This window comes from Nesoenas mayeri (assembly GCF_963082525.1).
Source record: "Nesoenas mayeri genome assembly, chromosome: 29".
NCBI classification, from domain to species: domain Eukaryota; kingdom Metazoa; phylum Chordata; class Aves; order Columbiformes; family Columbidae; genus Nesoenas; species Nesoenas mayeri.
Window position 1 is genome coordinate 1,271,988 of NC_137561.1, and position 12,959 is coordinate 1,284,946.

Consider the following 12,959-nt stretch of genomic DNA (forward strand, 5'->3'; position numbering starts at 1 on the left):
CTGCACCCTCAGGCCTGAGAAACTGAGTTGGAGAGGTTTGGGGTTTCTACAGCTCCTTCTCTCCTCCCACCCTGGGGAGTGTTGTTGGGTGTCAGAAACCCTCACCATTTCTGCTGCACTCAGGGAGAACAGAGTGAGTCCTGCGAGACCAGAGGGTGCCTGTGGGTCAGTGCAGAGTGAGGGCAGCTGCTCTGTCCCTCTGTCCTGCTCCAGCTGCCCTGGGCTGGCACCTTTCTGAGATGGGGGCTGATCACACTCCCATGTTACCCTGAAAAGCCACCAGGCACTGCTGAGAGCAGAGGGACTCACCACAGACCATGACTGGTCTCACCCTTTTCTTAAGGTCTCAGCACCCAACGTTTAGTCCAAGACACACACGGCTCATTCCCCAGCCCCACAGACTGCATGGCCCACAGCCCACAGGTCAGAGCAAAGCTGGGACACGTGTGCCCATGGACACGCCTGCAGGAAAGAACCCACAAGATCAGGCTGTGACTCTGCAGCTGAAACTGCCATCCCCAGAGAGCCTGACAGCAAGAACAAGATCCCAAGAGCAGTGACCCAGAGCAGGGGAGCAAGAAGGAAAATGCGGTGAGGGTGGGGGTGAGAGAGGCCAGGGCAGAGGCAGCCGGGCACTCAGACAGCGTCCCCCTTCCCCAGCTGTGCAGCCACCTCCCAGACACCAACAGTGCCGGGCAGCTGCTCTCAGCCCCTGTGCTCTGCAGAGGAACTGCAGCTCTGGCTGCACAGGAGCTGCTTCATGCCTTGGAGCCCCCGGCCCTGAGGGCAGAGGCTTTGCTGGGTGGGACAGGAGGCCAGGGGGCTGTTCACAGGAGGGATCTGACCTGCAGGGGGTCACAGGGACTTTTCTCTGCTCTCCCTCCCATAACAATTCCGAGTTCAGTTTCCTCTCATTTCTGATCATTTCCCTGCTGCCTGGAGATTCTCCCCTGGGAGGTGTTTCCCTGTCCATGTCTGTTCCCTGTCAGTGCTCACAGACCATCCCACCCTCTGTGCCCTCCCCCTGGCCCTACAGATCCTGCCTGTTCACAGGGCACTGCCTGGGGGCATCTTCCTGTCTGCAGGCTGGAAAACAGGACAGGTCAGACTAAGGCTGACGGGTCCAGCCAAGGTGATGCAGGTGCTGTGCACAGGCAGAGGGGTGGGGAAGGGATGTCATGAGCCTTCTGGCAGATGTACTGATAACTCACAGTTGCAGTTCAGGACTCTCAGTGACTTGTTTCAGCATGAGAGCTCATTTTCATTTTATCCTTTCCTGCACCCCCCACCCCTTGGGAGAGGAAACTGAAACGACAGGCTCAGGAAAGCTCCTTATCTGTCTGCTAATCCTTGCATTGACCTTGACATTGAGGCATCTCCTTGGAAAAATGCTGGGGGTGATGTGGATGTGTGAACAGCCCCAAGCCACACAGCACCCTCTCCACAGCAGAAGCACCTTTCCAGCTCAATAGGGTTTGTTCCTTCCCTCCACATCTTTTCCCCTTCTTGTTGCTGGGCTCTCCCGGGCTGGCTGAGCGCTGACCCTGGCAGGCGGCAGAGTCCCTGCCCGGCACAGCCCTGGGGTGCAGGGACCCTGCTCTGCAGGACAGCCCTGGCCACCCCTGCCTGCACAAAGAGCTTCTCACACCTGGAGTCATCCTCAGCAGGAGGCAGCTGCCATGTGTTATCCCTCTGTTGGTTTAAGGAGGAAATCCCTGCTCTGCTGCAGGTCCTCCTTATCTATACAAGAAAGTCTTTAATAGTTTTACTTACGTATCTCGTTTGATGTACCAGCGTTAGGAAATTCCACCAAAATCTACAGATGTAATAATATGCAGCCACAGACTTACTGTCTGTGAAGATTTCACTCCTTGTGAACTCACAGCAATCCTCCCCCCACATTTCCTTTCCTCTTTCTCTGCCTGGCTCCTGTGCCCTCGGTGCTGCAGGCAGAGCCCTCAGCCCTGCTGCGTGTGCAGAGGAGCTGCTCCTGGGCAGAGCTGTCTCTCTGCAGCGCTGCCGCTGCCATGAGCTCCCTGTGTCCCAGGAGCCCAGCCCAGCTCAGCAGCACAGGAGCAGCCCATGATGTCCCTTTCTCTGTCCCCTCTGGGCTCCTCCAGGTGTCCCTGGGGCTCCAGAGGCACATCCTTGAAACAACCTCAATTAATCAGTGATGTTGATTCTCTCTCCTCTGAAGAGACACATCATTGTGTTCTTTGTATTAAATAAAGTATTAGTATGAGAATCAACTTTTCTTGTCCCATCCTTAGACAGGACACCAGGAAGATTACAGCAAAGGATCTAATTCCTCCAATCCGGGGGAGGAATATCTTCAGTTGAATGAGTTCAGACATTTTATTCTGGTTTTATACTCCTAGGTCTAGAGAGACATTCATCAGTCTTTGCCCATGTCATGTCTGTGCTCTGATTCAAAGCCTTTGCACACATGGGCTCTTGGACACTTGGTACCAGGTTTCTTGTGCAGGTCAGAGCTGGGCTGGTGCCGGGTGGCTCAGCCCAGATGTGAGGCCATGTCCTCAGCCAGGGACCTGACTGGGGAGCTGGAGCTGTCAGTGCTGCAGACAGAGCTGTGACACGGATGGAATGAACTGCCAGGCAGGGTGGCAGGAGTGAGTTCATCTGGTCTGCAAGGACAGCAGCCTCCAAGCACAGCAACAGTCCAGATCAGAACTCAGTCCAGACCTGGAAGGCAATTCAAGGGCCCCACAAGGAGCTGTTACTACTTCAGGAACAGTTAGAAGAGAAACGAAGACACTGTGTGGCCACTGATAAATTTAAGAAGGTAGAGAAGTGATAATCTCTGTGTCTCTTGTCCTCTGTCTTCACCAGCAAGGTCTCCCAGGCATCTGTGGCTGGAGTCAGAACAACCAGCAGCGGATGGGGATCAAGTCAGGGATCACTGGTACTAACACAATCCTCTCCAGTCTATGGGACAGCAGAGGCAGCATCCCAGGAACTGGGACAGCAGGACCATGTCACAGTGAGGCCACTCTCCACCATCTTGGAAAGCTCATGGAGACTGGGGGGACTCCCTGACCACTGGCAGCTCTCACACAGTGTGTGCACTTTTGAAAATGGCCCATGGGTGAGCAGGGGAACTAAGGGCTGTGCCTCAGAGCATGGCCACTGGGACCCCATTGCTGGGTGTCTGGAAGAGAAGGTGACGGGGTTTGCCCAGGGCAGGTTGTGCCTGTCCATCCTGTTTGCTTTCTGTGAGGAAAGGACAGGGTTGTGGACGTGGGGAGACCATTGGTGGTCTGTTACCAGTGGGGGTCTGTACCCTGTAAGTCAGCAAGGCATTCAGTGTCATCCTCTGCGATATTTTTGTGTCCAAGGTAGGATATTATGGTCAGTCTGCAAGTAGATGGGTAAATCCAATCTGGATGGTTGGGCTTGGAAAGGTGCTGTAGAAAGGGAGAAACTTTCCAGTCCTGAGGACAGTCCAGCACTGGAAGCTGTTTCCCAGGAGTGCACACCCACTCTGTCCCAGAAAGTGACCAAGATGTGTTTGGATAAAGCCCTGAGCAATCTGGTCTGACCCTGCTGTGAGCAGGAGGTTGGTCAGGATGCCTCCTGAGGTCCCTTTGAGCCTGAATGACGCTGTCCTTCCTTCCTCTTCATGTTTTCAAATTAGGGAGAACTCTCTGTTTCTCCCTGAGCACAGAAGTAATCCACATGAGGTGCAGGGCTGCTTTACAAGTGCCCCCAAACAGTCCTGACCACATCTTTTCCATCCTTTTTCTTTTGCCCTCAGCTAAGATCTTACTGTTTGCTGTCCTAATGCCTCTCCAGAAAGAACAGCCTGTGTTGTTAACCCTTTCAGAGCAGGTTGTTCAAGAGGTGTCAGCATCCATGTACAGAGTCTGCACAGCAGCCAGACACAAATCCATCATTATAGAAATGGAGACGAGACACTTGACCAGCTCCTTGCACCCAGATATCAGCGTGACATGTCTGCTGAGATGCCAGGGAACACCTAAAATCTACGTGAAGGGTATGTGAGTCCTGGTTGGGTATCCTGGCTTGTCTCCTGACCCATGTGGTGCTTCAGGCTGTGAAGAGAATCAAAACCAGCCATTGGACTAGGGTAGTTCCATTTTACACGTGTCACACAGGGCAGATGAGGGAGCTCAGAACTCCAGACTCTGCGGCACGGTTGGGACTGCAGAGACTGGAAATGCAGGTGACAGTGTGTGTCAGTGCACACACATACAGATTCTGGCTTCCTTTGGGCCTTTGCACCGACCTGGGATCTGTTCCTTGGCCACCTTTGTCTCAGAAGGAAACTGTTCTCCTATGCAACCTCCACATCACACCACATAAGAAAAAATTAAAGGGTAGAAAAATAATGAAAGAAGCACAATTTGGGGGTAATTCTGTCCAAGAAGTGTACTCTTTAAATGATTAAAACAAAAAAAGAAGTGAGAGAAAAAGCATTGTTCTAAGAAATTCTTTCAAGACACAGCTACTGAGGTGTAGCAGCTGCTTGGAAAAGCAATAATGACTGTTAGGACTGAAATTAAAGAGATTTAAATCATCATGATCATCAGTGAGAATAAGGAGTTCCCTGTTACTGTTACTAGTGACAGCATCACTGTTCACAAACATCCTTCAGAGCATCTCCATTTTTCCTGGGCTCCAAAGCTCATCCTGCTCAGAGTTTGACAGGATTGCTGCAAACCCCTGTGACCCAAATCTCTACAACTGTCTCTGCTCAACAGCCTTTTACCCCAGGAAGGGGAAAACTGCCAATGCAGACACCAACCCAGTGCCCAACCTGCCTGGAGAGCCAGGACAGTTGTGCCACACAACAGCCGCCTCTGAGGGAACCTGGAGGTGATGGAACTGAAATGGTTTCAACCCAAATCATAGAATCATAGAATCATTTAGGCTGGAAAAGACCCTTAAGAACATGGAGTCAAACGGTAAATCTAACACTCCCAAGTACTCCACCAAACCATGTCCCAAAGTACCACATGTCCATGTCTTTTAAACACTTCCCGCAATGGAAGCTCCAATCCTGAAGCTGGCAGGACACCATTGGCTGCAGTTGGACATAAGATACTGGTCATGGCTGTGAGTTCAGCCCTGGCTGGCAGAATGTCTCACACCCTCACTGAGGAGGGCAGGGGGCTGGGAGATGGGAGCACGTTTCAGTTTCCAGATCCCAGCACAGAGCCCAAACCATCCTGCCTTTAGACTCTGGATCCCATTTCCTGAGATGCAAAGCTGGTGAGGCTTCTGTGGATACTCATGTTAAAAGGTATGAACAATCCTTCAAGTGTTTGTGTAATATGTCTAGGAATGTCAGACGTATATGCTCATATTTAAAGATTTGTAAAACAGTGCTCTGCATCAGTGGTAGCCCCTCTGGCAATGACAATTAAATAGGTATTTGCACTATAAGGCTCCATACCCCATCCACAAGCACACATCTAAGTGGTTCAGATGACGGGTGGTCTGGCAAACGTCACCCTTTGTGTCCCCAGGTGATGGACACTGCTCATGTGCCTCTGCAGAGAGTGGCAGGAGCTGGATCCCCTTCTCGGGACAGACTCCTTCCAGGAGAGACACAGATACAGGGGGAACTCATCGGGGCTTTACGGCATTTCACTCGGCATCAGTTTTGACATATTGGGTGCTGTCCTGTGACTGCCCTTTCTGCACAAATGATCATAAAACACAACCATTTAGTGAGACATGGTCATAAAGGGATGTTATGGACAAGAAAGCTCACCATGAACTCTGGAGAGAGCGAGGATGTTCATAATAAGCACCAGGAAGAATCAAGTAGCTCGAGGCCTCTTCTGAAGAGCAGGAGGCCTGAGCAGCCGTGATTGGCCATTGTAGGTGTGGGAGAGGGTCAGGGCATGTCAGGGAGAAGCAATGAGATGGCTGATGGCTTCAGTGAACCCTTCCAGCCATGTCTGAGCCCAGCAATGGAAAGCAGTTGATGTCTGCAGGTGGAGGAGGAACAGGAGGAAGATCTTCCTGGGAATATGGAAGTTAGGAAGGCCTCTCTTGGGCTAATCATGTATGGCAGTGCCATTTGCATGCTGTGGGCATGGCTGTGCCTGTGAGATGGGGAACGGCTGCTGCTGGGGTGGCTGTGCTCAGTCATGGCCCATGAGCTGACCCTGCTCTGCTCCTCTCTTACACTGCCCACACTTGGATGGTCCTCAGCAATCATCCAGGGACCTGGTGGATCCATGAACCTCCTGGAGTGATGGGTATGGATCCACATAGAAGATTCAAGCAAGTTTGGGACTGAAACACTGAGATAACTGGTGACCATTGCCAGGTATATGAAAGAAGCTGGATGAGTTGTGAGGAGCTCACAGGCATGTCCAACTCCACAGAAAAACAGAGCCTTGCAGTTAAAGCAACAGCACTTGACATAAATCCCACCTACAAAACACGAAACACTCAGACTGACCACAGGAAAAGCCTTGAAAAATATTGGAGAAAAATCTACCAGCTCCAAAGCGATAGGAATCAGCCATTCTAGTGATGAACAAGCATCAAGGGCTGACGTGGCATCAGAGCCACCTCCACATGGCCCTCACCACCTGGAACCAGTGTCTCCAAGTCTTTCCTTCAGCAGCCTCCAGGGACAGGGATCTGCTCTGGTTGTTTCCTTCACAGCTGTGTCAGTGATGGCCCTTCATGGGGTCCAAACACCCTCAGAAACTTGGGGTTTGCTTCTGCCTTTCACTTCATTAGAGGCTTGTTCATTCTTTCAGTATCTGCAGTTCAGGATCATGGCAGCAGAGGGCTCACTAACATCTAAAATGCTCTTACAAGCCAAATCTCTGTGCATTATTTTCCTAAAGGCTTCAAGTCTGGTGTGGATGATTGGGGAGATTTCAGGAATAGCCATACAGAGAACATTTCCATAATAAATAGCAATAAAGGCAAATTTCTTCTATTTGCTTCCCTGCTCACCCTTCCCTCCCTTTCCAGAACAGGTGGCATCAGCAGCCTCCAATTCTTATTGATGTGTTGCATCTCCTGATACAGACTGAATATGTCAGAAAGGAAGGTGCCTAAATCACCATGTGCATGAGGAGACAGGCCAGGACAGCTCAAGAGGAGTCACACTCCTCTGGACCAATGGTGGGTGTTCCTGGCAATCTCAGGTGCCACAGCACAGTGATACTTGTGTTCAGGAGCTGGTCAAGTGACCCATCTCCTGTTCTGTAACGGTGTCTGAATTTGCTCAGGTCACCCCTGACTTGAGCCCCATCCACTGCTGGGTGTTCTCCAGACTCCTGCCTTCAGGAACCAAGTCCCGGGAGACCTTGCTGGTGAAGATGGAGGCCAAGAAGCCATGAAGAACCTCAGTCCTGTCTGATTCTGCTCTTCTGAAGTTCAGCAGCAGGCCCACGTTCACCCTGTCTATTCTCTTACTGCAAGTGAAGCTCTGTCAGCTCATCTTGCTGCCCTTCCCGTGCAGGTATCAAGTCCAGAGCAACTTTGTCATCATCCCCACATCCATGGACGAGGTTTCTAAATTCCTCCTTTGCAGCTTCCCCTGCTCCCACCTCCTGTGTGCTGCCTTTGTGCCCTGCAGCTCCATCAGTGCAGAGGAGCAGCCTCATGAGATAGATGTTTCTTTTCATGGGTACTTGGAGAGATCATTCTTGTGCTTGGAGCAGCCTGTCCTGTAAGGATTATCAGATTTCCTGGGCTCCTTCACCCTTCAGATCTACTTCCATGTCACCACTTTGCCCACCATCCCCCAGTATGTCAAAGTCTTCCCCTCTGGATTCCACCAGCCTGTGCTCTGCTGCTGGCCTTCCTCCCTCCCCGCTGGTGCCTGGGACCCCACTGTGTCCTGCTCATGACAGCCAAGGTGGACACTGATGTTCACATCCCTCACCAGGGTTTCCTTGTTTCTCAGTTCCAGATTCACGTGAACATCACCCTTGTTGGTCCACCAGGCAGACATGTTAAGCAGTTGGCCCAAGATCCCCTGGACTGTTGGCAGCTGCAGCTTTTCCTGGCCAGTGAATGTCAGGGCAATTACAGTTCCCCATAGGAACATACTAATTCACTGGTGAGTTGCTCAGCTTGCCGACAGAAGATCCATTTCTTCTCCATGATCAAGTAATTTGGAGCACACAATATATTGTCACCCTGTACTGGGCTTACATGACAAAGTCTTGGAACTGGGGGTGAGTGTGGCTGTGCTACAGTTGTCACCTCTCCGAGAAGACAACAGGAATTTGACCAATGTCAGACAGAGCTGATTTCAGTTGCTCCAAGTTGGACCCACTCCTTGCCCAATCTGAGCCACTCAGTGATGCTGGCAGCACCTCTGGGATATTGTATTTGAGAAAGGGTAAAAAACGCTGCACAACAGCAGGTGGGAGAGAGGAGGGAGGAGATGGGAGAGAAAAGCACTGCAGACACCAAGGTCATATCCCACAGGACCCAAGCAGGTCCCTCAGCAGGCCAAATCCTGCTCTCCTGAAATCCCGCTCTTGTCCTTGTTCTCATCTCCTAGGAGCCTCAGCTCCACTTTCCCATCCCTGACTGTTCCATCCTGACCAACTCTTTCTGGTTTGTAAGTGAGAAGTCCCACAAGGCACCTCACCCCACTGCCTTCTCAGTCACCCGTGTCAAGAAGATGTTGTCAATGAGCTTCAAAACCCTCATTGTCCCCAGCCAGGAACCTGGGAGGTGTGGGACCATAGTCCTGCCCTTGGCCTTGCACAGCCCCACATCACACTGTCCCAGGAAGGGCCCTGGGCAACGTGGGAGGGACAGGATCTGACTTTCCAGGGCTGGGGGTCAGGGCTTGGCCCTTTGGTTAATGAAACACATCCAGGATTACTGAGCATCAGAGACGCCTTCACCTTGCTCTTCCTGACCTGTCATCTCTGCCTCTAGTTTTCTTCTCTAACCAAACCTGGATATTGTTTCCCAGTAGGTTTCCTCAGTGGGACCCATTAACAGTACAAGAAACTTTGGAGTTTGAATCTAACTTTGACTTCTTGAGAAGTTTCATCACCTTCCTCCAGGGTCTAAGGTTCATGGACTCAGCACCAAACCCACCAGAGGGGTCATTAAAGCACCTTGTGCTGCTCCTGTGCTGCTGAGCTGGGCTGGGCTCCTGGGACACAGGGAGCTCATGGCAGCGGCAGCGCTGCAGAGAGACAGCTCTGCCCAGGAGCAGCTCCTCTGCACACGCAGCAGGGCTGAGGGCTCTGCCTGGGGATCTCAGCAGACGAGCAAGGCAGAGAGAGATTAAGGATGGTCAGGACTGGGAGGATGACTGAGAGCTCACTGGAGGAGAAACCTTTGCAGCCCTTGCCATGGTAAGTCTCTGGTGCAGGGCAGTGCAGCTGTAGCTCCTGGAGGCATCTCCTGAAACTGGCGCAGGCACAGCTTGTGGGATCTGTAAGGAGGGGGCTCTTGTCAGGCCATGTTGAACAGCTGTGAAGCCGGGTGAGCACCCAGGGGTGCCCAGGGCTGTCCTGCAGAGCAGGGTCCCTGCACCCCAGGGCTGTGCCGGGCAGGGACTCTGCCGCCTGCCAGGGTCAGCGCTCAGCCTGCCCGGGAGATCCCATGGCAGCAGCTGTGGGGGGAAGGAGCGACCCCCGGCAGGGCAGGCAGGGAGCTTGTGGGGTTGAAGGGGGCTGTGTGGGTCAGGGCTGCTCAGAGCTCCAGATCCCCCCACAGACATGGCAGAGGGTCCTTCTGAACAAGGACATCAAGACAGCAACAGCTGCCAGGGAAGGAGTCTGTGCTTTCAGTTTTCCACTCTTGCTCGTCTGGATGTGCAGTGAGAGATGGGGATTTATTTCTCTCTTTGGAGCAGACACTGAGACCCCAGTTCTTGTTAGCATGTGTCTGAGCTGCTCCTGAGCCCCTGCACACACAGAGCTGCCCTTGGGCAGTGCCAGGAGGTGTAAGCAGGACAGAGCTGAGCACACAGCGGGTGGGACGGGGTCTGTGACACTGACAGGGAGCAGACCAGGGACAGACACACAGCTGCAGGCAGCACAGACATGGGCAGGGAGAAGGAGATGGACCAGAAATGCTGGGGAGGGGATTCAGGACCCCCTGAATGAGAGAATGAGCTGAAACATCCCTCCATCAGGGAGGTGGTTTTCCATGGGAAATAACATGTTTATTTTCCTCAGAGAAGTCACCCCTAACTTGTCACTGTCTTTTCCTCCTATGACAGGTCCTCATGCCCAGAGGCAGCCAATGTCCAACAGCAGCTCCATCACCCATTTCCTCCTCCTGCCGTTCGCAGATACACGGGAGCTGCAGCTCTTGCACTTCTGGCTCTTCCTGGGCATCTACCTGGCTGCCCTCCTGGGCAACGGCCTCATCATCACCACCATAGCCTGGGACCAGCACCTGCACACCCCCATGTACTTCTTCCTGCTCAACCTCGCCCTCCTCGACCTGGGCTCCATCTCCATCACGGTCCCCAAATCCATGGACAACTCTCTGTGGGATTCCAGGGTCATTTCCTTTGCAGGATGTGCTGCCCAGGTCTTCTTTGTATTTTTCTTGTTTGGTGCAGAGTATTCTCTTCTCACCGTCATGTCGTACGACCGCTACGTTGCCATCTGCAAACCCCTGCACTACGGGACCCTCCTGGGCAGCAGAGCTTGTGTCCACATGGCAGCAGCTGCCTGGGCCGCTGGGTTTCTCAATGCTCTGCTGCACACAGCCAATACATTTTCACTGCCCCTGTGCAAGGGCAATGCCCTGGGACAGTTCTTCTGTGAAATCCCACAGATACTCAAGCTCTCCTGCTCGGGCACCTACCTCAGGGAACTTGGGCTTATTCTGTTTAATGGATCTTTAGTTTTTATGTGTTTGGTGTTCATTGTGGTGTCCTATGTGCAGATCTTGAGGGCCGTGCTGAGGATTCCCTCTGAGCAGGGACGGCACAAAGCCTTTTCCACCTGCCTCCCTCACCTGGCCATGGTCTCCCTGTTCCTCAGCACTGCTGTATTTGCCCACCTGAAGCCCCCCTCCATCTCTTCACCATTCTTGGACTTGCTGGTGTCTGTTCTGTACTCAGTGGTGCCTCCAGCAGTGAACCCCCTCATCTACAGCATGAGGAACCAGGAGCTCAAGGATGCCCTGTGGAAACTGATGACTGGATTTCTTCTGAAGCTATAAACTGTATCAATCTTCTTCTACATAAGATTATATTCTATCTCATTGGAGGTTAATCCTGTGTGCAGTATTTATTTTTTGTCTCTATTTGTGTTGTTGGTGGTTTTTTGTTTGTTTGGTTGGTTGGTTGTTTTTTTTTTTTTTTTATGATAATATTTTAATTTTGTTTGTAATTCACTGCCTGCTTTTCTTTTCACACCAAGTGGCTGTGTCAGTGTTGAATCTTGTTCTCTGTGTTCAAGCAAAATAAAGGGTCCTTCACCACTTTTTTTCACCAGCATTCTTTCTCCGGGAGCTTTCTGGAGCTGCAGGGACAGTTCCTGTGTGCATGGGTGGAAGGGAAAAGAGCTCTCGCATGTCAGCACTGCCAGGGAGCAGCAGTGCTTGTTCTTCCAGAGCTGTTTTGGTTCCACTCCACACTCTCCTTCTCATCCCTGGTGTTGGTGCAAGGCCTGAGTGCTCTGGCAGCTTGGTCACCGTCCTGCTGTGTGTCAGTGCTGTGGGCGCAAGCAGGGACAGGCAATGGGCACTTGTGTCACAGAGCTGGTCTCAGAACAGCCTTTCCACAGAGAAAGGTGATCTCCTCAGGGTAATACACGATGGTTTATATCTTCAATCATATGCTTACGATAGTGTCCCACAGATTCAAACACCAGTGTATAGATAAACAGTGTGTGTGTGCAGGGCTGGCACACAGCAGTGTCCTCTCACAGCCAGGCTCCTGCCAGAGACCTGCAGGACCAGCAGAGCAGGGCTGGGCTGTGCCCCTGTGCACTGGACACCCCACAGAAGCTGCCCCAGGGCATCGTCATGGACTGGCCCCTCCTAACCACCATTTCCAGCTCTGGCCTCTCTCCCTTACTCACAGAGGTTGTTCTTCCCTCCATGGAGGGACACGGAATGAGTAGGTCAGAAATTCATGTCTGCATTGTTCTGATGAGATGTGAGCATGCACATGATGGATGTGAGGTGAGATGAACCCAGGTGAACACTAACGACACCAGCTATTCCTGAAGGTTCCATGAAGGCCTGTGAGACAGACAGTGTTTCAAGGTCACTTCATGTTGGGAGTAACAGCCCATGGGAAACCACCCACTGGGATCTTCTTCCTTGAACTGAGCTCCCCGTGTCCATTCCTCATGATGTGGGACATCTCAGATGAGTGCAGAGCAGGTGACACACCACAGGGCTGAGGTTTCTCCCATCCTTGGGAGTGGCAACAGGAGGCCAAAGGGACAGTGTGAATCAGAGTCAAGTTCTGAGGTCCTCAAGAAAGGAAGATGTCAAGCTCATCTTCAAGAAGGGCTTGAAGGAGGATTTGAAGAATTCAGGGCTGGTCAGCCTACCTCTGTCCCTGAGAAGGGGATAGGCAGCGTCTTCCTGCACCAGTTTCGGGAACCTGAAGGACAAGGAAGGCATTGCTGAACCGAAATGAGCGGAAAACCCAATGACTCCCAAGAAATGCTCTGGACTCATTCCAGAGCTTTAGACCCCCAGGAATGAGCTCAGTGACAGTGCAGCCCATGCAGTTGCATCTGTGACCCTCACTGAGCAGCACAACCAGTGTGCAGTCACCCCATAGTTCTGCAGCCAAACTGCTCTGCAGAGCATTTGTGCCAGGTTGGGGCCCTGTGGGGAGCACAGGATGGGGCCAGGAGCACCAGAGCAGATCAGAGGAGGGATGGGGGAGATCAGACAGGAGCTGACCTGGACTGGAAACTGAAGAAAGTGTTCACCCAGAAGCAACATCCTTTTGCTCTGGTACTTCAGTCCTGGTGCTCATCACATGT

The 12,959-nt window shown here is 52.2% G+C and overlaps 2 protein-coding genes across 2 annotated transcripts in view; one reads left to right on the top strand and one right to left on the bottom strand.

The window, feature by feature from the left end:
• LOC308050573 (olfactory receptor 14A16-like) overlaps positions 1-12,959 on the bottom strand; it is a gene marked incomplete at its 5' end in the record, with an annotated part of 276,539 nt that overhangs the window by 172,782 nt on the left and 90,798 nt on the right. The gene's annotated exons all lie outside the window — the stretch shown is intronic.
• LOC308050570 (olfactory receptor 14J1-like) lies at positions 10,240-11,700 on the top strand (the record flags this gene model as incomplete). The annotated part of the gene is made up of 1 exon (XM_080360733.1): positions 10,240-11,700. The coding sequence occupies one exon, from the start codon at positions 10,240-10,242 to the stop codon at positions 11,170-11,172; it is 933 nt and encodes a 310-aa protein (XP_080216859.1). The 3' UTR covers positions 11,173-11,700.